General features: G+C 42.8%; 1 protein-coding gene across 1 annotated transcript in view; it reads left to right on the forward strand.

Annotated features, from left to right (window-relative positions):
* Window positions 1-20907, forward strand: part of Htr2a (5-hydroxytryptamine receptor 2A) — a 61619-nt gene extending 40712 nt beyond the window's left edge. Inside the window, exon 4 of the mRNA XM_085698729.2 lies at window positions 16764-20907. Within this exon, the coding sequence (XP_085554855.1) occupies window positions 16764-17566 (803 nt within the window). The 3' untranslated portion in view covers window positions 17567-20907. The remainder of the gene's footprint in view (window positions 1-16763) is intronic.
* The last annotated feature ends 397 nt before the right edge of the window (window positions 20908-21304 follow it).

A 21304-nucleotide genomic window follows, 5' to 3' on the forward strand; every position in this document is an offset into this window, starting at 1 on the left:
AGTTGCTCTTCCTGGAGGTGGGACTTCTACCTTTAAACACCCAGGAGAGACACAAGCTAGACCTGTGTGTTTGCTCCGTCTGCAAAGCCAATCAGGACCCGGTGGGCCTTCCTTTCCCTAAGCAGAACTGATCAAACAATCCTGCCTCCCTCTTCCACTTCCAAAGATTTCTGTGATTACATTGGGCCCAGCTGGGTGGTCCAGGGCTTGAAACCTATTTTTAAGATCAACTGATCTGGATGCTTTATTCCTGTCCGTCACTTTAATTCCTCTTTACTATGGAGCATAACATAACATAGTCACAGACTCCAGGAATCAGATGAGGGCATCTTTGGACCACCATTATTCTGCCCACCACACAATACATGAGGTGCAAGTGTTCAACGGGCTGCAAGAAAACTAAACAACTTCCTATTACTCTCACAAAATCGAAACGTTAGCTTTCATTACAGAGAAGTTGGCAGCTTGGTCAGCTGGATCTACACATGCATGCACACGCGCACGTGCACACACACACACACACACACACACACTACTGACAATATTGCTAGAAGCGAGGTTTCATTATTCTAAACCTGCCCCATGAAGTGGAAAGCTCCAGCAACTTTCTAGAGCTTCCTTTTTCCATCCTACAAGCTTCCCATCTTGCAGAGCCCTCCCTGCCCGACAGATTTCCATCTTCTGTGTTAACATGTGAGTGCCACTCAGCAAATTGTCTTCTTCTGGGATGTCAGTGTGCCACATGCCCCCCAGAGGCTTATCATCATTCCGCTGCATTTTCTCATAAACGCCTGTCCCGTTTCCTTTTGACTGTGACTTTTGTTTCTTACCGTGTTGCCCAATTATAAATTGTTTTCCTACTCTCAGGAAAGGACTGTCCAGAGAAAAGCCCAGCTGGGAAGCCCAGAGCCTGATTTATCAACAGGCATGAGCATGTGTGTACACAGCACACACACACACACATACACACACACACACACACACACACACACACACACACGTTCAGCACCGTCAGAAAGGTCACTGTTCGTCTGGGTTCAGCAATTCAGAATGTCTTATGGTTAGAGTGCGTGTGGAATCCATCTCTTCTAAACTTGGACACATAAACATGTAAATGCTTTTTGGCACCCCTCTTTTAGGGCACCTGCTCACCATGTCCTCTGACATCCTCCATAGGTGAAGTTGGAGGAGAAAGAGTCAACCTCAGTACCGGTCTTGGTTCTCAGGAATCCAATGACAGAAATTAAACATTATAAGAGTGGAGGAAATTGTAGTTAAAAAAAAAAGTTGGCCTGGAAGATGTGCATTAAAGACTTAAAGTCAAAAGACAATTATTCAAACTAAGTTCCAGAAGTCACCCCACCCCACCTTTATCTGTCTCCTCTGGGAAGCCATGACCTGCTTTCACCTCAACCTCATCTTAATGGCTCTAAATTTGAACCGATCGCCCCCATGGCACAAGCACACATAAAAGAGTTCATAGAAACATGGCGCAGGGCTCAGTGTGACTTCTAGACCCCTCACGACCTGGAGATTCAGGACCCAAGAGCCAGACTTGACCATCTAACTCTTCAAAGTGGGGGAATTTGACCCCTGAACCTGTACACCTAATGTCTAAACTGTCGTGCTGAGGTCACGCAGCATGGAAAACAAAGACTACAGAGGCGCATTGAGTGTGGATCAAAATTCTAGTTCTACCACTTAATGTGTGACCTTGGGCAAACTGATTAACCTGCCTCGCCATTTTCTCAGCAGCAAATAGAGATAACGCCATCACAGGGTTGCTAGGAGGAATGAGTGAGCCAATTTGCAGAAAGCATTTAGGATAAGTCTGGAACAGTGTAAGTTTTGCATAAATAGTTGCTACTAGTCTAATTTTTTAAACAAATTTTTAGTTATATAAAATAATTTTTGTTATGACATTTTTGTACATATACGCATGTATAACTTTGTACTTTGGTCGTATTCATCCCCATTACCCTGTCCGTCTGTCATCCTCTCTCCCCATTTGGTTTTCATGTGTATATGTGCTTGTTATAACCACCCCTCTACCACACAGTTCTCCAGAGTAGTTCTAGGTCAGAAGTATGAAGGGAATTTTATCAATGGGGACATTATGAGCAACAGCATCAGAGGGTTCTCAATCTTTACTGAATCTTCTACAAAGTCCAAGCTGCCAAAATTGTTAACTGTCAAACGACCCATATTTGGGCAATCTCTTAGCTCTGTTTACCATTTCGTCATAACTGCTTTGCTGCATTTTCTTAGCCACTTATTCCAGAAACTTTATTTTAGCACTGGGTGCTAGGCATGAACTCAGGAAGAACCTCTGCTTCCATGGAGCTCACATTCTGGAGCAGACACCCACCAAGCAAATAAACCAGGAAAGCAACCTCAGAATGTGGCACAAGCTAAAGGGGAAGCCAACCAGAAAGCCAGGTCCCTGGTGACTCAGGCCAGTTTAGACTAAGTGGTCAGGAGGGGACCTTTGATGACAGGATGTATAAGGAATCGGAAGGACATCGCTGTGTGACTGCCAGTGGAGAAAGTGTCCTGCCTGCGGGATCAATAAGTCTCATGACCATAAAGAAGTAAGCAGTTTACGGACTGAAGCACAGCGAAACCAACAGTGCTGCTCTAGTATCCTAGGAAAGGCAGTGAGTGGTGGTAACTGAGCAAGAGAGGCCAGAGCATGCCACAGAGACTCAAGGATCCACAGGCAGGACTTGAAAGAGTAGGAACAGTGGGGAAGATCAAGCATGCATCCAAAGGGTTTGCCGTGTAGATATAGCAACGGGAATAGAGATCAATTTGGTCATTAAGTGCACTCCGTGGTAGAGAGTGTACAGGTTCCTAAAATCACTAGCATGCTCAGAGGGAGCATAATGAAGAGGTTTCTCCTAAGATCTTGAGTTGAGTGTTCACACACTACAGTGCCGTTTCCTGGGCTAAAGGGACTAGGGATGGAGTGCAGCCCAGAGCACTGCTATGGTCGTGCAAAGGTAGGAATGCCCATGAGAGAGATGCAGGGTTGAGAGGCCAAGCAGGCAGCTCACACTTGTATCTTACTGATTGTGATAATGCCCTGCCCTTGGGGTGGAGGTTTTGTCTGTTTCTATTTTCTAACTCTTCCTTCTGTTCCTTCTTTGCCCATGTTTAAGTATTCTGAGTATTTAAGTATTGAATAATTTCCATATGCATCTCAATGCTCCCAGGAGTGAATGCACTTGCTTCTCGGAGCCCAGCAGCACTGGCTTCAAAATGAAAGTCATGAAAATGCTAATAAACCTCTCACCGTCAAGGGATCTATGAAAGCTCCTTCCCACTGGTCTATAAACACAACAGCCTAGTTAAACCAGACAAGACTAACATCCATCCAGCAGGCCAAGATCCTGAAACATTCGAGTTATGGAAGAAAATAGCTCAGATCTAACTTCCTGCCCTAACTCAGTCATTCATTCACTCCAAGGCTGAGAATGCCTGCTGCCTCATCAGTCAGTCCCTTGTGGTTAGAACATCTATGGTGACCTACATGGAGCCTGACCCTGGTGGGTCATTTCTCCCTGCTTGCTGCCTTTGCAGGTCTATTTGCATGAGGCACTGAATATAAAGAAAAGCCACTTCTGTCAGTGGCCATTAAGCCCTACTGAAGCTCTTCACAAGAAAGCGATATACGATCTTCTTGGTAACAACCAGATAGATTCCGTCCACAGTGCTTTTTGACTTGAAGACGGTGCCTCCTCCTGCAAAGCCAAAGGCATACTTAGACTGGAGAAGATGGAGCATGTACAAGTAGGAATTAGAGCTCAGATATAGGAGTAAATAATTCTCCCCCCGTACCCCTGAACTAATAGAAGACTAGAAGTATGATAAACTCTTTCCTGGTGCTCGTATTGTTCAACTCACAGCAAATGCAACTTGAGAGAAAGCAGAGCTCCGACCTCTTCATCCTGAGCCTCCCTGAGACGGATTCAAAATGTGAGGGTCTGAGCCAACTAGGTGTTGAAAGATGAAACCGTAGAGAAGCTTCTAGAATTTCAGAAGCTCAAGCACAACTAAAACAGTAGAGAACTGAAGTGTAGCTGGGATTAGAAAATGAAAACTAGTTAGGGACTTCTCATGCCCCCAAACAGTGCCCAGAGGCACTGTCAAATTGAGACCTTGCCTGTCCGGGTAAAAGCAGTCTTTTCTGAGCCGAAGGGCATGAATCTGAAATGAAGCCAAGAACAAACCCAGAGATCTCAGGATTTGGGAACCAAATAATAAGTTACTTTGAGCCTGGCGGTAGAAATGGTGTCAGTTTATCAGCACAGGGACAGTGACCCCAAGAGTAAGGCCAAGGGGAAAAACCCATGAAGGATGTGAACTAAAAAGAACTCAAGAGAAAAATTCTCTAAAGCTCTAAGCTTGCCAATCTAATAACAAAATGGAAAAGTGTCTCTAGCCCACAGATCCATTTTGTTTTGCTTGTACCGTGTGTCTCGGTTTTCCTTTTAATTGAACACAGATATTATTGGCCAGAGATAGCACCATCTACCAGCCATCTCCCATCATGCCTTAAAGGCTAGATATGTTCCTGAGTTATAAATGCTGGCTCCACATGTGTTTGCGTTCACAGCTCTCACCAAGGGGTTTGTGTTTCCAGATTGACTGATGTATGTGTGCGTGTGTGTGTATAAATCTGTTCATGTCTGTGTGCATGGAGGAATGGTGGTGCTGTAGATGTGTGTACACATGCCTGTGGAGGCCCGAGGTCAATGTCAAGTGGGCTCTTTGATTTTGTGTGTGTGTGTGTGTGTGTGTGTGTGTGTGTGTGTGTACAGGTATATATGCCATGGGAATGTGCAGAAGTCAGAGGAGGACCTTGAACATACTGCTTTATCCTTCCCCACCTTATTCTATTGAGACAAGGTCTCTCACTGAGCCTGAAGCTAGGCTGATGTCCAGGAAGTCCCAGTGATCCTCTCGTCACCATCCTCAATATTGTGTGAGCATTTCAGGCATGTGTGACCAAGCCCCGCTTTTCAGATGGGGGCTGGGACTTTGAACTGAGGTCTTCATCAAGAAAAGGCTCCTCACACTAAGCCATCTCCCCAGCTCCGCCAGAGTCTCTCGCTGAACCTGGATTCCACTGATTCAGCTAGGCTGGCTGCCAACAAGCACCAAGGAGCTTCCCATCTCTGCACCACCTTGGAGTTCTGGGTTACAGCTGTATGCTGCTGTGCCTAGTTTTTAGCAGACTCTGAGGATCAGGCCCTTGTGTCTGTATGGGAGGCACTGTATCAACTGTGCCATCTTGCTAATTCTATTTTTTTAAGTATTAAATACTTGATCTTAGACTGACTGCAAAGGCCACTGAAAAAAGAATAAAATCCAAGAGAAGTGGGAAATGGGGGGGGGGGAACAGAAGCTTTACCATCCGCACCTCTGAAATAGACCATTACAGCGGTTGCATATTGTACCAGGTGTTTTTTTTTTTTTAAGACCACCAACCAGATCTCAAATCATGACAAGGACACTTATTAGTTATGAATGCTTAGCCTAGCTGAGGTTTGTTTCTGGCTACCTTTTATTCTGTAACTTAAACGAACCTGTTTCCCTTCAGCTACATTTGGCCTCAGGGCGTTTTACCTTTCTCTCCTTCTGTATATCTTACTTCCATTGCTTCTTGTATCTGGCCGGTAACTGCTTAACTTCTGGCGCAGGGCATGTCCCTCTCTTTCTCCCTTGACCTCTTCTCCTTCTTTTCTCTCAAGCCTAGATTTCCCCTCCTGTTTATTCTCTCTGCCTACCAGCCCCACCTATTTCTCTCCTGCCTAGCTGTTAGCTGTTCAGCTTTTTATTAGGCCAATCAAGTGCCTTAGGCAGGCAAAGTGAAATAGCAACACATCTTACCATGACTGAACAAATGCAGTACAAATAAATGTAACACATCCTTAGTGCATAAACAAATGCAGCGTGAACAAATGCAACACACCTTCGCACAGGTAAAGTGATATTCCACAGGATAAGCCAATGTAACACACCTTTACATAGTTCATTTCCACAACAGCATCTCTTACTTCATGTTGTGGAAAGTGGGTGCCAGCCACTGCACTCCAGAGCTACGACTGTTCGCACCATGATTTCAATATTTGGAAGAGGTTCCTGGGAACTCCAAAGCTTCTCATAACTCTTACTTCCCGGCTCCTCGTAGGACCTAGACTTAGAGCCAGGAGAAATGCGCTGGTCAGACTCTGACTTCGGAAGGAGGGAAATGAACAGACAGGATGAAGCGGTTACCTGGTGTTGGTTCAGATACCCTAAGGCCCAAGTACAAAAGGGACACTTCTATGGTCTCATGAGCACTGAGTGGTCAAAGATCAGCTAACGTTCTAAACCAACCCTTGCATCTGCAGTACACTTTCACTCCTGAGATTTTTATCCCAGAGCCCAACCCTTTCCCGCATTCCTTGACAGGCTCAGTATCACTTTATGAGGCTCAGTTTCTACTACACCATCCAGAATCAGCTACCCTTTTTTAAATCCAAAGACTTCCACTAACAAAAAAAGCAAGGCAGACCTTTCATTGGGTGCTTCTTAGGAAACGGGTCACTCATACTAATTCCCATGAGCCCTAACGCCAGTTAAGAAATTTCACCTATCAGAAGGTCCAGAGATGAAAGCCATAGTGAACATCTCTTTTCTCCTCATTCTGCACATCTCATGTCTTTTCTTAAGTCATGCTCATATTTTTTGCATTGTACCCATATTCAATGTTCATGGATGACTCCATTGTTCCCTCCCTAGAGGTCATGTTCAGCACTTTTGTTACAGGTTACCCTAGGACACAGTCTTGCTCTGCAGGGTCCCTATCCTGGGAAGTTAATATTTGATGTTAATAGAAACATTTGTGCAGAGGAGTGAAGTCATGCACATGTCTCCAAAGTTGTAAGGATGGTAGCATTCTGTTAGAACCAAACAAGGGTGGCTGGAGGTTTGGGCTACAGCGGGGATTTCAGACAGAACGAACTCTAAGCATTAAGGGAGGTTACAGAGCATTTTTCTCTTTGCCAGCTGTTAAATAGGGCCACAATGGCCACTAATGGTACAGAGAGTCTCATTTCTATTCCTGAGGACAATCCTTTCAAGGGACATTACTGAGCAACCCTTGCTTTACAGAGGAAACTCAGAGAAGGGAAGAGGCTTTCTTCAAATAACAGGGGATCCAAACTGGGCTTTTCTGATGTAAGCTAATTGCCCGTCTCGCTTACATCGGTGGCTTTAAGTGTGCTGCGTAGCTCTTTGGGAATCCCAGAGACTCTCGCAGGAAGTCCAAAGGGATCAGTGATATTTTCAAGACATCATTTGCCTCCTTCCTTCTCATCCTCTTATGAGAACGGCACGCAATCTCCAGCTACAAGAGTCTGTGATAACACCAAGATAGAAGCAGATGACGTCATGTGAATCCGCCATCTTCTATTAAACCCAATGATGAAGAGATGTTCATTTACAAAACAGCATCACTTCCCATGTGTTTGGGGAAAAGACAGGAGCTTCTTTGTTTAAAATATGCTACCATGTTAATATATGATATTTTGTTATCAAATGAATCCATGAATGATTGCTTATAAAGCGCTCTTTTGAATTTCTGAAACAATAGATACTTAAAACCTCCCCAAAACAAAAAACTTCCTGGACTCTTTAATGAATTTTAAATGTGTAAACAAGTCTTAAGATCGAATGTGCTAGTACTCATTATAGTACTCCTCAACAGCAACGACGAAGTTCAAAGTGAAAGCAGATTTCCCTGAACGCATCGTGTTTATAGCCCTGTGACGCTGGTGGTAGCCCTGGGTCGGCCTGCTTTTCCCTCCCTCTTCCCTCTCCCAGTCTTATTTGAGACTGATCATCTGATGACCAGGAAAGGTCTTAGATTATAAAATAACTGTTTATAGTAAAGACCCTTCTTCCTCTTTCATTCCTAAGTACCTCATTCAGTGGACATTCAATTATATAGCCAATTGATGGCCAAATGGCCAAAACTGATTGCTGACCCAGAAGTAGCTCAGTAGGGACGTCCTTGGTGAGTATAGGCAGCACCCTATACTCACCCTATACTCCAGCTCCCCAAAATAAATAAATAAATAAATAAATAAATAACAGAAACAAGACAAAGGAAATATGCATGCTTTTTTCTGAGCCTGCTGTTTCACAATAAACTGGAGATTGCATTAACCCACAGTGAGGCCAGGCACTCCTATGCCAAAATACACAGGGTCAGGCGCTTGCTCCTGGGATGCACGAGGCCAGGTATTCCTCAGTCAGGATGCATACAGATCACTATTTGGATCCTGCCTCTGATCCAGAAGCCCATCCAGATTTTACTCAGCCTCAGGGCCAGCTCAGGGGCTATCTCCTCCATGATTGCCCCCCGCCCAGGAACATTGTAGTCTGCCATCATGCAGCTGTGCTTACCCGGGCCCTCTGCTCTGCCTCTTGATTTCATTTCCTGCTGCACCGCCTTCTTAATAAATCATGTATGCACATTTAATTTCCCCTATAAGATCCCAGGCTTCCCGAAGGTTCTCAGATGCCCTTTATATTACCTACAGAATCCCGCCCAGCATGAAGTGAATTGTAATTGCTTTTATAGAAGTTTACAAAATAATTCTGAACCAGTGCATCACTATTTCCTCATTACAGGTCCACATGAAGATCAGGATGGATCTCAGCCTCCCTCTTTCTTCTCTCTCTCTCTCTCTCTCTCTCTCTCTCTCTCTCTCTCTTTTTCTCTCTCTCTAGCATTCCTTACATTACAGGTAGAATCATTAAAATTCCACAGCCTAAGGTCACTCAGCTAGTGATGAACAGTCAGGAGACAAACTTTAAATCCTGCCTTTCCCCCACTATATAACTCTCTAAATTCCCACTAATCAATTTATCTGAGAAACAGCTTTAAGGAAAATAAGGGGCCAAATCCCAGCCCAGAAGTAAGGGTGGAAAGGAATTGAACCCAGGTCCTTGCTTTCCACATGGCACAGGGGACACTTATACCCACACCCCCTGTGGTTTTACTGTAGTTTACTCCATGCTGCCTCGTCCTATGGGTAGCACTTCCGCCTCACATAAGTAGCCATTTTGCTTTCTTCTGACACTGGTACTAAATAAAACCACATTATTGTGCTTCTCCAGCAAAACTGAAGGGAAACTCTATGAAACTATTCAATAATTCCAAGATGTGCCTATCAGATGTGTTATGATTCCCAACCCATGCCCTCTCCCTTCTCTTGCTTGCTCCCCACCCCCACCAGCATTTACCTGAAGTCTGAACTTAGAATTCGTTTCTACGGAAAAACCTCTCTGCTGCTAATGAGGTCACCATCCCATGAGTGTAATGAAACCTCTAAAGAAAAAAAATGCTAAGGTGTTGGAAGCACCATGAAACAATTAGGGAGTCAACGATGACTCCAAAGTTAGGAAAGAGATAGTCTTGGAGCGAGAGAAACACTTTTGGAAAAGCTTTCACAAGGGATATGCCCTGAGAAATATCTTAAAAGAGATTGGCGGCATCTTAGGAGTACAGCCCCCACCTGCAACCCAATATCATATGTGGTAACCATACAAAATAAAAGTCTGCTTTCTTTGCAAATGTAGCCATGAGATAGGTTTCCACTCCCAGATTCCCAGCCCTCTGCCTTACCCAAGACTCCACTTAGCAGAAATCCTGGCCGTTTGTGAAGCATTTGGAGAAGTAGAGAGCATCAGAATTGGTCCAGAGGAGAAAGGCGATGTGAGTCTTTGTTTACTCGTTCCTATTTGCAGTGCCCCTTGATGCTAGACTTTTTAAAGAACGTACCAGGATATATGTATCATGTTACTTTCAGACTAGCACCCCTAAACTATTCCCTGCGGCCTCTTTCATGACAACCAGGGTCCACATGGACCCACCTCTGTCTAAAGCCACTTGAGTTTGTGTTAAAGCCAACCCTCCAATGTTATTAGGTACACAAAAAGGAATGTCTCTTACTAGCAACAGGGCACTGCATTATATCAGCCGAGTCACTGGGGGGAGGGGGAGATGCATGTGCAGGGAGATGGGTCTTAGAACATCTTGAATTACTATGCAACCAACCTAAAAGACAAACCAGGTGCAATGCTGTTCTGAATAACTCCAGACTTGAAGAAGAAGAGCCAGAGTGAGAAAGCTACACAATTAGGAAAAAAATTTAAGAATTGTGAATTACAAGAAGATCAAATGGCAAAGGCCTTCTAGGGTGAGCTGAGTGACTGGTAATTGCTTCAGCATTAGGAACATTGTGGGTCCTCTACAGTGTAGTCTGGTTATCCCGGTGTGTTAACCCATAGGCAGATTTGGCATCTATCAGACCTGTTCTGTGGACACATAGCTGTCTAGTTTTCCAGACGCCATGACTGTTTCTACACATACCTCATAGACTGGAGCTGCCAAAATGAGATGTATCCGTGTAAAATTTATTCCAAAAACCTGACCCCAGTAGAAATTCAGGGAAGGTGCAACAAATAATATGGACCAGACGTGACCTTTGCTGGAATAAATCATTGTTTACGAGCATGTTGCTAAATACTCAGCTGAGAAAAGAACACTTGGTAATGCTGGACAACACTCACTGTCATATACTGATTTAAAAGAAACCGTATATTTGAGTTTTTATCAATATTTTCTTAGACAATCATACCTGTATAATATGAGTTTTAATGGATATATCTGATATAGGACAATTGAATCAGGTTAATTTACATAACCATCACCCAAAGTTCTTTTCTGATTTGTGGTTTCAACAGCAAAGCAAGGTTATAATAATTTGTTTCAGGGACAGTGGAATGGCTTAGCAGGTGCTGGCTGCCTAAGTTCGGTCGTCAGAACTGACAGCAGGGAGGGGAGAACCAGCTGCACAGAATTATCTTCTGATCACCGCACACATGATGTGGCTTCTGTGCCTTTCCCACAATAGTAATATAGGAATTTTTAGGAATAAATTTTAATGATTTTGACTATTCGATATGATTTAGAGATTTATATTTTCAAGAGGCAAAAATGGTAAATGTAAATAAAGCTTGCCTAGAGCAAGAAGCATGTAGATGGACTTCTGGGAGTTGGAGTTGCAGCTGACAATCTGCATCTCCAAGTCAGAATTCTACCTCCCTTCCCATGGGAGATAATCACAGTTTTCAAGCATGGTCCCTTTGCTACAAAACAGGAGGGCCAGCAGAACCAGGAGCCACTGAACCAAGAACCTGTGACGGGGTAACTGGGCAGCCAGACTCTGCATTGCACACCGCTTAGCTCTCAGAGGTCACTGGCATGGTTTTGGCTTCAATGTCAAGACATATCCTGGGCATTCATAGTTCTCAAACTCTGTAAATCAGTCTGGAATAAGGCCCAGGCACTGTCATTTTTAAAAGCTTCTTGGCTGACTCTAATATGCAACCAAAGTTGAAGACAACTGTTATATGTGACAGAGACCAAGTGAGTATTTTAAATTGTCTTCCTAATTTCTAGCCTCAAAAACACAATGCCTCACCAGAAAAAACTTATTTTGAGATTAAGAGTAAAGATTCAAAGTCCAGAGAATCATTGAAGAGGGTGTCTCTGTGTGTGTGTGTGTGTGTGTGTGTGTATTGTTGGTATATATATAATGTGTGTATGTATGTACATGTGTATAGGTATATGAGTAGGTATGTAAGTGTGTATGTGCGTGTGTACTGTACATGCAACACCTCGAGATTTAGTGGTAGTTAATGATGTTGATTGCTAAAAGTTTTCAGATAATCTGTTGAAGTTTTCTCTTTACCATAGACTATATATAAACAAGTGTCTGTGCCAGTTAAAGGTTTTCTGGGATTATTAGGGACTTCCTCAAACCAACATTAATGAACTCTGATATAGTCATAGATTTTATAACTACTATAAAATCAGTTTTTTTAAATATCAGCCATAAAAATTAAAAGACTGGTAGAAGTCTTAATTTTGTCTCTAAATTTCTGTGCAATTCTAAGTAAGTTGCATAAGCCTGCTAGGGCCAATTTTCATCTCCATATGGTGAAATTCTTATCAACCCTTAGGGTGGTCTGGGTAGTGTTTATCCAATTTGTTAAAACGTCAATGTAGAGTGAATGTATTGTGTAAAGTATCTTGAAATGTTGCCACAAACTGGAGCTGGCAGGTTTGAGGGTGCTGTTCCAGTTTCCCCATCCATCTTCAGTCTCCCTTTACCTGCAGCCTGAAGATTATCCTGTAGTGTTGGTTTATGTTTTTCTGCCAAATTGCTAGCAAATCCGCTCTTCTAATTTTAAAAAATTGGAAGGTCAAATGTTCAAATGCAAAGAAAAGGTAACAATCTGAAGGAAATTGAAACCCATGACTCAGAACATTCCTCGGGTCCCTGAGATATCCGTTTTTATCATCTCTGCTCTCTCTCTACTGAAAGCCCTACGCCTCCCCCCCCAACTCTCAACATCCCATGATGCCCTTACTACCTAGTACTTCAAACTTCCGGTATCTCATGAAAAGTAGTTGCCACGAAAGAATCATTAGTTGCAAGATCCTAAATCATAAAAGTGTAGGATTAAAAGGAAAAGCCCATCTGTCACATCCAGTAACTCAGAGTTAAGATTCTTTAGTCCATGATATGACGCTAACTAGCGATGTGAACTTTACTTGCAAAGCAAGCAGAGAGCCGAGCTCAGAGAGAACACCCTCCAGAGCCTTTGCGTTCTTAGCGCTCGTGGTTCCCCGTTCACGTCACTGTCTGAATGTTAATGCAGAGGAATAAAAATGTGCACAGAAGATCCAATACCTTTAGTGAATTTTGATTGCTGTTTTCTACTCCTCGGGGCGGGGGGATAAAAGAACTTATTAAACGAGATGCAGAGTCACATAGTTCAAGCTACTGACTGTTTGTTCATAAAACAAAATGCTTAATCTGCAGAAATTTCAGTGAGAGGAGATGTCAGGTCTCCAAAAACCACTATTATCAAACAAAGCAGCCAGAAAATGAATGCACTTGAGAAGACTGTGACCATACTCTTGGCTGTCAGCCAGCATTCTTCATTTCTCTTGGTAGGAGCATGCTTTAGCACGCCTTTTTGTGCACACAAAGCCAATATACATGCCTTAGTTCTTTGACAAAACTTTCTTCCCTTCTTTCTAGAGCATTGCTTTAACTTTCCAACGAGCATTTTACAAACATTTGCTGACCCCAGCGTTTCAGGAAGAAACGCTACAAACAAATGGTTATCAGCACTAATCAGGATAGTTTTGTTACTCGTGAAGAGAAATGGGCCATCTACAGACCCGTGAACGTGATTGTCCCCCATCCAAATCAAGGTGTTCTCTCCAAGCACACAACAACCCTGCCGATGACCTTCTACTATATCCTCCTGAGGCAGCACCTTATCGCAGACATTTTCGAGGGAGAATCTCTGTGTCTATGTGAATGGTTCCATCACCCTTTCCTTCTAGGGTTGCAGAAATCAAAACATCCCACTGAATGTGTATAGTTTGTGTGTCTCATCAACACAAGACACAATAGCAAATTTCAAATGATTGAGGGATTGGATGTTTCAGGCTGTCCTACATTCTGGTTCGTTGAACATGGCCACTCTTTATAAATTACCGGGTCATAAATAATAGGCCAAAACACTTTCACGGTGGGAACTTCCTTTGTATTAATCAATAAAATGAACACCCAAGAGTTTAATAACAAAATCATATACCTTTTTGGACAGTTGATATTTTGTTTAGATGCATCATGACTAATAGTAATGACTGTAATTCATCACATTAGAAAAGTAATCAACAGTGCTAGCCATACCAAATTAAAATTGATTGAGACCTCACATGACCCTGGCAGAAGCTAATAATTACATCATTTTTACATAGCCAATAGTAAATAGCCAAAACACTGGTTTTTTTTTCCTTTTGGTTCATGAACTCTATTATATAAAAGCTAACGTAAAAAAACCTAAGCAAAATAGTTTAGAACAAAATAATGTTGATTTTGTTTTCTGAGTAATTTCACCAAGAAAATTATTGCCACCTGCTTTGTCATTTTCTTTTCTATCTCCTTTAGGCCAGGCACCACACTGATGCTCTGCACATTTGATCCATTTTATCCCCATTCTATCCATGAAGGCTTGCTGGCACCAGCCTCATACCATAGGAGAGCTGAACATCCCCCCAGGATCCCAGAGCAAGAGCCAAGACTCAAACCCAAGTCCATCTGAAACAATGTCCAGTGTATCCATCCTAATCAGGGAGTCTGAACAATAAGACTGGATTTGGTGAGGGACCAGAGAGTCTCAGAGGAGGGTTCCCCTACAGCCACAACTCTTCGCTCAGAGGATGTTGTCAATGGTGTGGAAGGGACACACAGGTGGTAAATGAAGAGTCGTTTCCCACAAACAGCATCCCTGACATCATTTATGTTCACCTTCCAAAAACAAAGCAATAACAACAACGCACTCTGATGACCTTGCATAGACAAGTGACAAGTATCCTCACTGAAGCCTGTGAAGTTACGGGCAAATAGCACTCAGAGTCTTATCAAGCTAGGAATACAGTTCAGGGGCAGAGCACATGCCAGGCAAGCATGAGGACCCAAGTTTGGATCCCAACCACCCATGCAAAAATCTGAGCATGACAACAAGAGGGAGGAGCAGGATGGAGACAGACAGATCAGGACCTCACTGGCCATCAGTCTAGCAGGTTGGAGACAGACAGATCCTGGTCCTCACTGGCCATCAGTCTAGCGGGATGAAGACAGACAGATCCTGGGTCTCACTGGACATCAGTCTAGAAGGATAAAGACAGACAGATTCAGGGTCTCACTGGCCACCAGTCTAGCAGGATAAAGACAGACAGATCCTGATTCTCACTGGACATCAGTCTAGAAGGATGAAGACAGACAGATTCAGAGTCTCACTTGCCATCCTGTCTGGCTGAAATGGCAAGTTCTCAGTTCGGTAAGAGACCTGTCTCAAAACATTAAGGAAGTTGTCAGCTTTTGGCCTTTGTGGACCAGACAGTAGGCAAGGAGAGAGAGAGAGAGAGAGAGAGAGAGAGAGAGAGAGAGAGAGAGAGAGAGAGAGAGAGAGAGGAGGGAGACAGACAGATGCACAGATGTTCTTGTCCAGTGTAACTCTAAGTTCTAGCCCCTGTCCCTCCCAACAGCTGGATGTTAGGACAGTCACACCTGTGTTTGGGGAGAGCCAAGCTCGTTTCTGACCATGCAGAGTTTGGTGGTTTTCCTCTTGTTTTCTTGTTGTTACTGCGGCTTCAGCGTTTGTGTTACACATTCTCAAAGGAAACTTCTTTCCTGTCGGCTGGCAAGGCAAGGGTTAAAGAGTGGCCCCAACCCTGGGATGAGCTGGCCTGAAAGCTGGGTCTTGGGCTAGACAGCTGGAAGCTCGACCAGGACTCTCTTTTATTCAACCCAGGAAACTGAAAATCCCGGAAAGTGCAGGAAGGAAACAGAGTGTCTACCCTTTGGTTAAAGAAGCAAACCAACTGAGTAGTGAGGTTGTTTCTTCTATTTTCCCATTCTCCTGAGCTGACTTTGTGGCAGAGAAAATAACAGAATAAGAAGGGCAACCATGGTTGTGTTGCCTTACCCAGCCTCCTTTAGATCTCCTGAGCTCCAAAAAAGGAACAAAATCTCCTCCTGTCATGGTCAAGCTACCTTCACGAAGTAGGGTCCAATCACCATGGGGAGAAATTAGCAAGATCAAAACCAACTGTGCTAATCCTCGCTGCTGTACTCCTCTGCCTGAGCGTACATCTGGAGGACTGTGACAGGTGACCCAAATCTGAGTACAGAGCAACGGTTTTGCTCTAAGCTTGTATTCCCACGTACATTTCGTGCCTGAGTCATATATTTGACAACAAAAGCCTGCAGCTACCTTTCTTTGGGTAATTCATCCCACTGGGCACTCTGCTATGAAAATATATGACTTTTATGGAAACAATGAGAAGTCTGAACATGAATTCTGTATTTCATGATGTGAAGGAAACACTAAATATCTTTAGAATGAAGCCAGTATGTGATCGTAGGTTCCTCCGAAAGCGCGTCACTTTTAGATCCACATAATACGGTGTGCCCATGCTTAGTCATGTTGATGTCCGAAGTTTGCTTCAAACTAAGGAGGGACGTCCCAGGTGAGGACCTGGATGACACCATATTCCCAACTGTAAGAGCTCTGTGGCTTCCTTGGGACAGCTCTTGCCTCTGTTCTTTGGGGGGTTTGCCGATGTTAACATTTTCCAAGATAAAAAACTTTGTAAAACTAACCCGAATTCACCTGGATGACTTGAAATTAGTATCAGAAGGTGTTCTTTCAAAAAAAATCTAAAAATCTGTTTAACTTTAAAACTGTTCATGTTGGCTTACACACTAAAGAACCCGAAGCAGGAGGATCAATGTGAATTTGAAGTTAGCCTGGGCTAGCGAAGGCCCTATCTCAACAAGCAAAAATTCAGTTGTATAATAAGTATTAAGTGGGAAGAGGAAGATCTAAAACTGCATAGAAAATGTCGTGTAAACAAAAGAAATGTAACCTAGGACCCTTGGTGGTGAAAATAAGGGCTCGTTCCTTTACTCACTGTTACTTTTTTGTATTTTTCAAATTTGCTAGGAAGAAAGTGCATTTGGCGTGTAACTTTACAGTAAGTTGGTATTTATTCTTTGACCAGCCCAGCATTAGCAATATCTTGATCACGTGTCTTGCTCTCCGTCCTCTTCCAGGTATATCCATGCCGATTCCAGTCTTTGGACTGCAGGACGATTCGAAGGTCTTTAAGGAGGGGAGCTGTCTTCTCGCTGATGACAACTTCGTCCTCATAGGTTCTTTCGTGGCATTTTTCATCCCCTTAACCATCATGGTGATCACCTACTTCCTCACTATCAAGTCACTTCAGAAAGAAGCCACCTTGTGTGTGAGCGACCTCAGCACCCGGGCCAAATTAGCCTCCTTCAGCTTCCTCCCTCAGAGTTCTATGTCCTCCGAAAAGCTCTTCCAGCGGTCCATCCACAGGGAGCAGGGCTCCTACACAGGCAGGAGGACGATGCAGTCCATCAGCAACGAGCAAAAAGCGTGCAAGGTGCTGGGCATCGTGTTCTTTCTGTTTGTCGTCATGTGGTGCCCCTTCTTCATCACCAACATCATGGCCGTCATCTGCAAGGAGTCCTGCAATGAAGATGTCATCGGAGCCCTGCTCAACGTGTTTGTCTGGATTGGTTACCTCTCCTCCGCTGTCAATCCACTGGTCTATACACTGTTCAATAAGACTTACAGGTCTGCTTTCTCGCGGTACATTCAGTGTCAGTACAAGGAGAACAGAAAGCCCCTGCAGCTAATTTTAGTGAACACTATACCCACGTTGGCATACAAGTCTAGTCAACTCCAGGCGGGGCAGAAAAAGAACTCAGAGGAAGACGCTGAACCAACAGGTAACGACTGCTCTATGGTTACTCTAGGAAAACAACCCTCAGAAGAGTCCTGTACAGACAATATCAACACCATGAATGAAAAGGTTAGCTGTGTGTGATGGACCGGTTGCTCTGACCACTGCACTTGAACAAGGTTTTACCCTTGTGTGTGGGGGCAGGGGTAAGGAGACTGGGACAAATGAGACCACCCCAGTGACTCAGCAGCCTATGCCTCCTTGTGTTCTGTGTCCGAAGAGCAGCGTGTCACAGTGTGCACTGGGACAATGTCCTGACAGCATCTGAGCTAGGAGTGTTAGGGTTTTATCATTGTACTTTTAACATTGTCAGTGAGATCTTTAAAACCATTTTCCTTTACAGTACAATTATGATGAGGCATAAAAATCAATTCCAGCTCATTTCTATTATCAAATAGAAACCTTGCAGCCCTGTTGTTGATGGGTGGCATGGGAGTGGGTTGGTGACCTATCATTGTATATAAAAATAGCTAGAAATGACGAAAATAGTAAATAGCCTCTTTTTTAAAAATGCGTTTAAAATTCACCATGACGCATATTTTGAAAATAGAAAATAGACAGTATTATGAAATTTGTACTGCTAATACAATTAATTGAAATACTTGACAATATTTTTCATTCTTGCCTTTTCATAGATGCCATTTTGAAATGTTCACAAGATCGCTGGCATCTGCTGCGTTTGTCATTTAATTCTCAGATGTGGAAGGGTTTTAAATGTTATTCGACAACGCGCTGCTTTCTCTTCTACTTCTTGGGCTTTACCTGAATTTGCAATGTGGTTTTGTTTCTTATATTTTCATCTCTGTAAACTATCAAAGGATAATTTCGCTTTTCAAAATGCAGTTCTAGAACTTGCTTCAAAAAAAAAAAAGCATCCTGGAGGTGTTTGGTCACGCTCTATGGAACCACTGCATTGCGCATGCGCCCTTTGAGCTGCGGCCAGTATATTGAGTTGACTGTCCCAGCTACGCAATAAACTCAGGTTTCTCGCTGTTAGCAGTAGTTTCTTAGGTTATTTCTGTGAAAAAAATAAATAAAAAAAAAATCAAGTGACTTTCCTACTGACACTTAATCAGGTAAAACTGGTGTTTTCAAAGGGCAGGGGATGTAGCTTCGACGATGAGCGCTCATCCTGCTCGCCGGAAGCCCTAGCTTGGACCCCCAGTGCTGAGTGAAGCCGTGGTACAGGCCGGTAATCCTAGGGCTTGGGAGATGCAGGAGAGAGAATCAGGACTTCCACGTCATTCTCAGCTGCTTACCAAGTTTGAGGTCTGTGTGGACAACATGAAACCCTGTCTCCGAAAAGTAAATAAATAAATAGAGGCTTTAAAAACGTGATGCTTTGCGATTGATGTATTTATATTATTTATTAAAACGAGTTAGCTTGACAGTGATCTACTGAGTGTATCTTAGGAGTGGAGCAATTTCTTAGTTGCTAAAAATATAAATAGAAATGCATAAGATCTTTGCATTTAACAAAGGACAAGTTAATTGGTTGTTATCAAAAGTATGAACGGATTTGTTTTGAGAATCAATCAGTTCAGTTTCTTTTTCTACCTGATTCAGAAAAGAGTTTGTATCCCCTCCTGAGAATATCTTATTTCAGTTTTCCTCATTTGTCAAGCAGGCAAGGAAATAGGGGGGAAATTGAATCAAGGATTTGAACTGATATATAAGAAATAAACACCTCATACTGGATCCAGTCCGTAACTATCAAGGCTTAAAGCAATGTTTTTGTTCCTTCCCTCTAAAACTTCATTCATTTTTACTCTGAAAGACACTAGCTCCCAAGGGAAAAGCAAATACAGCTGGGCAGTGGTGGCGCACGCCTGTAATCTCAGTGTTTGGGAGGCAGAGGCAGGCAGATCTCTGTGAGTTCTGAGACCAGCCTAATCTATAAGAGCTAGTTCCAGGACAGGCTCCAAAGCTACAGAGGAACCCTGTCTCGAAAAACCAAAATAAATAAATTAAATTAAATTAATTTTTTTTTAAAAAAGCAAATATCAGTTACCACAATGTTTTGTAGAAATGGCTATTACAGACTAACGAGAATCAGCCACCATTGGTCCACCTTGACACTGTGATGCCCAAGGGTAAATTGCACATTTCTGTTGGGACAGACGCTAGATACAGGATAAAATGCTAAGGGTTTTTATTGACTATAAAGGTGTTTTGCTGTAAGTCTTTGGGGAATGTTACAGGTTTGGGGAATTGAAAGAATATAGGAAGCTTCATTGTGTAAGTTGGAAATGCATCAAGGTTTTCCCAAGTTTGTCCTTACAGGAACTTCAGATGACAGCCATTGCTTCAGACATAAAATTGATAGTGTGTCTCTAGTACCGAGGTTGTATTTAAAAGGAGTTAGTCCTCATGACTAGACCCTAGTGACTGCTAAAAATAGAAGTCGGAAGAAGTCTGCTCTAATGCGTTTTGCCTTAGTTTCAAACGTGTCAATATGCATTAAGGAAAAGATTACAGATTCAAATCCACGGACTTAATTCATCAGAATGAACATAAATACTGCCTGGCAGATGTCTTTTGACTACACATATATTACCAGTGTGTATGTGGTTTTTCGCTCTGTATCTATTGAAGTGTATATAAGAAAATGTGTGCCTGTATATATGTACAGACATGTTCTCATGCACTTTATTCAATATTTATATATTTATATGGAAGAAGACCAAGTTGGTGAAAACATACACATGTGCATGTTTAAATCATGTTGATCTAAATGTGAATTCATGTTCTAATATTCCTATGACCTTCCATGACTGCCAAGGGAGGTCACTGTGTAACAGAGATGCCCTTGAAATAAACTGGAAGTTGCTTTCATGGTATGGAAAGATTTTCACACAGTTCTATCAGGGTGTTGAAAACAATCATCTGTGCTCCATGAATTAATCTTAAATTGAATGGTAGTTTAAGGCCTCTCTTTTATCTGGGTCCTTCCTGACCTCTATGGCTTTTCAGATACCCTCCTCTCCCCAGTAGAGGGGAGCAATGAACCTCTAATTATTTAGGGATCCGTGATGAAAGGCTTCATTTCTAGTCAATACTATTAAAAGAGTAACAAACTTCATTCTTCTTTAAGTTGAATGATAGCTTCTAGACCTAAGGGGTTCAATGCCGTAGTTAAGGAAAACTCAGTTAAAGCTTACATAATCTATTTGGCCACATCGCCATCTCATGGTCAGTTTGGGGAAGTGCCGCCATAGTCCTATCAAATTGCAACCGTACTGCTTTTGGCAAAAGGGTTCTTTTCCCATTTTGTGCACTGATGAAACATATTTATAAAGTGTTGTTATTCTGTGCCATATGTAACAAACATAGTGAAGATTTATTTTATGTACTGATTTTAATCTATTCTAAAATATTTCAAGAATGAATGATTAATTGCCAATAAAGTACATTTAAAACAGTGAGTCAGTAGCTGTGTTTGCTCAAACGAATTGTCCAAACCTTCCAGATCTCCAAGATGAGGACAGTTAGAAAGTGAAAGCCTGGACTTATGATTTCACCACATCACAAAGCTAGAACCTCACTTCTTGTTGACAGAGGTTTCTGACCCGCCCTGTCCCGCAGCCGTTCAGTCCCAAAGAAACACACAGAGGTCTACATTAATCATAAATTGGTTGGCCTATTAACTCAGGCTTCTTATTAACTCTTATAACTTATATTAGCCCATAATGCTTGTCTGTGTTAGCCACGTGGCATGGTACCTTTATCAATGAGGCATTCTCATCTTCCTTCCTCTGTGGCTGGGTCATGACTGCAGACTCACTCTTTCCTCCTCCCAGAATTCTCCTGTTCTCATTGTCC

The sequence above is a fragment of the Myodes glareolus genome, chromosome 12, assembly GCF_982192425.1.
Source record: "Myodes glareolus chromosome 12, mMyoGla1.1, whole genome shotgun sequence".
In the NCBI taxonomy this organism is placed as follows: domain Eukaryota; kingdom Metazoa; phylum Chordata; class Mammalia; order Rodentia; family Cricetidae; genus Myodes; species Myodes glareolus.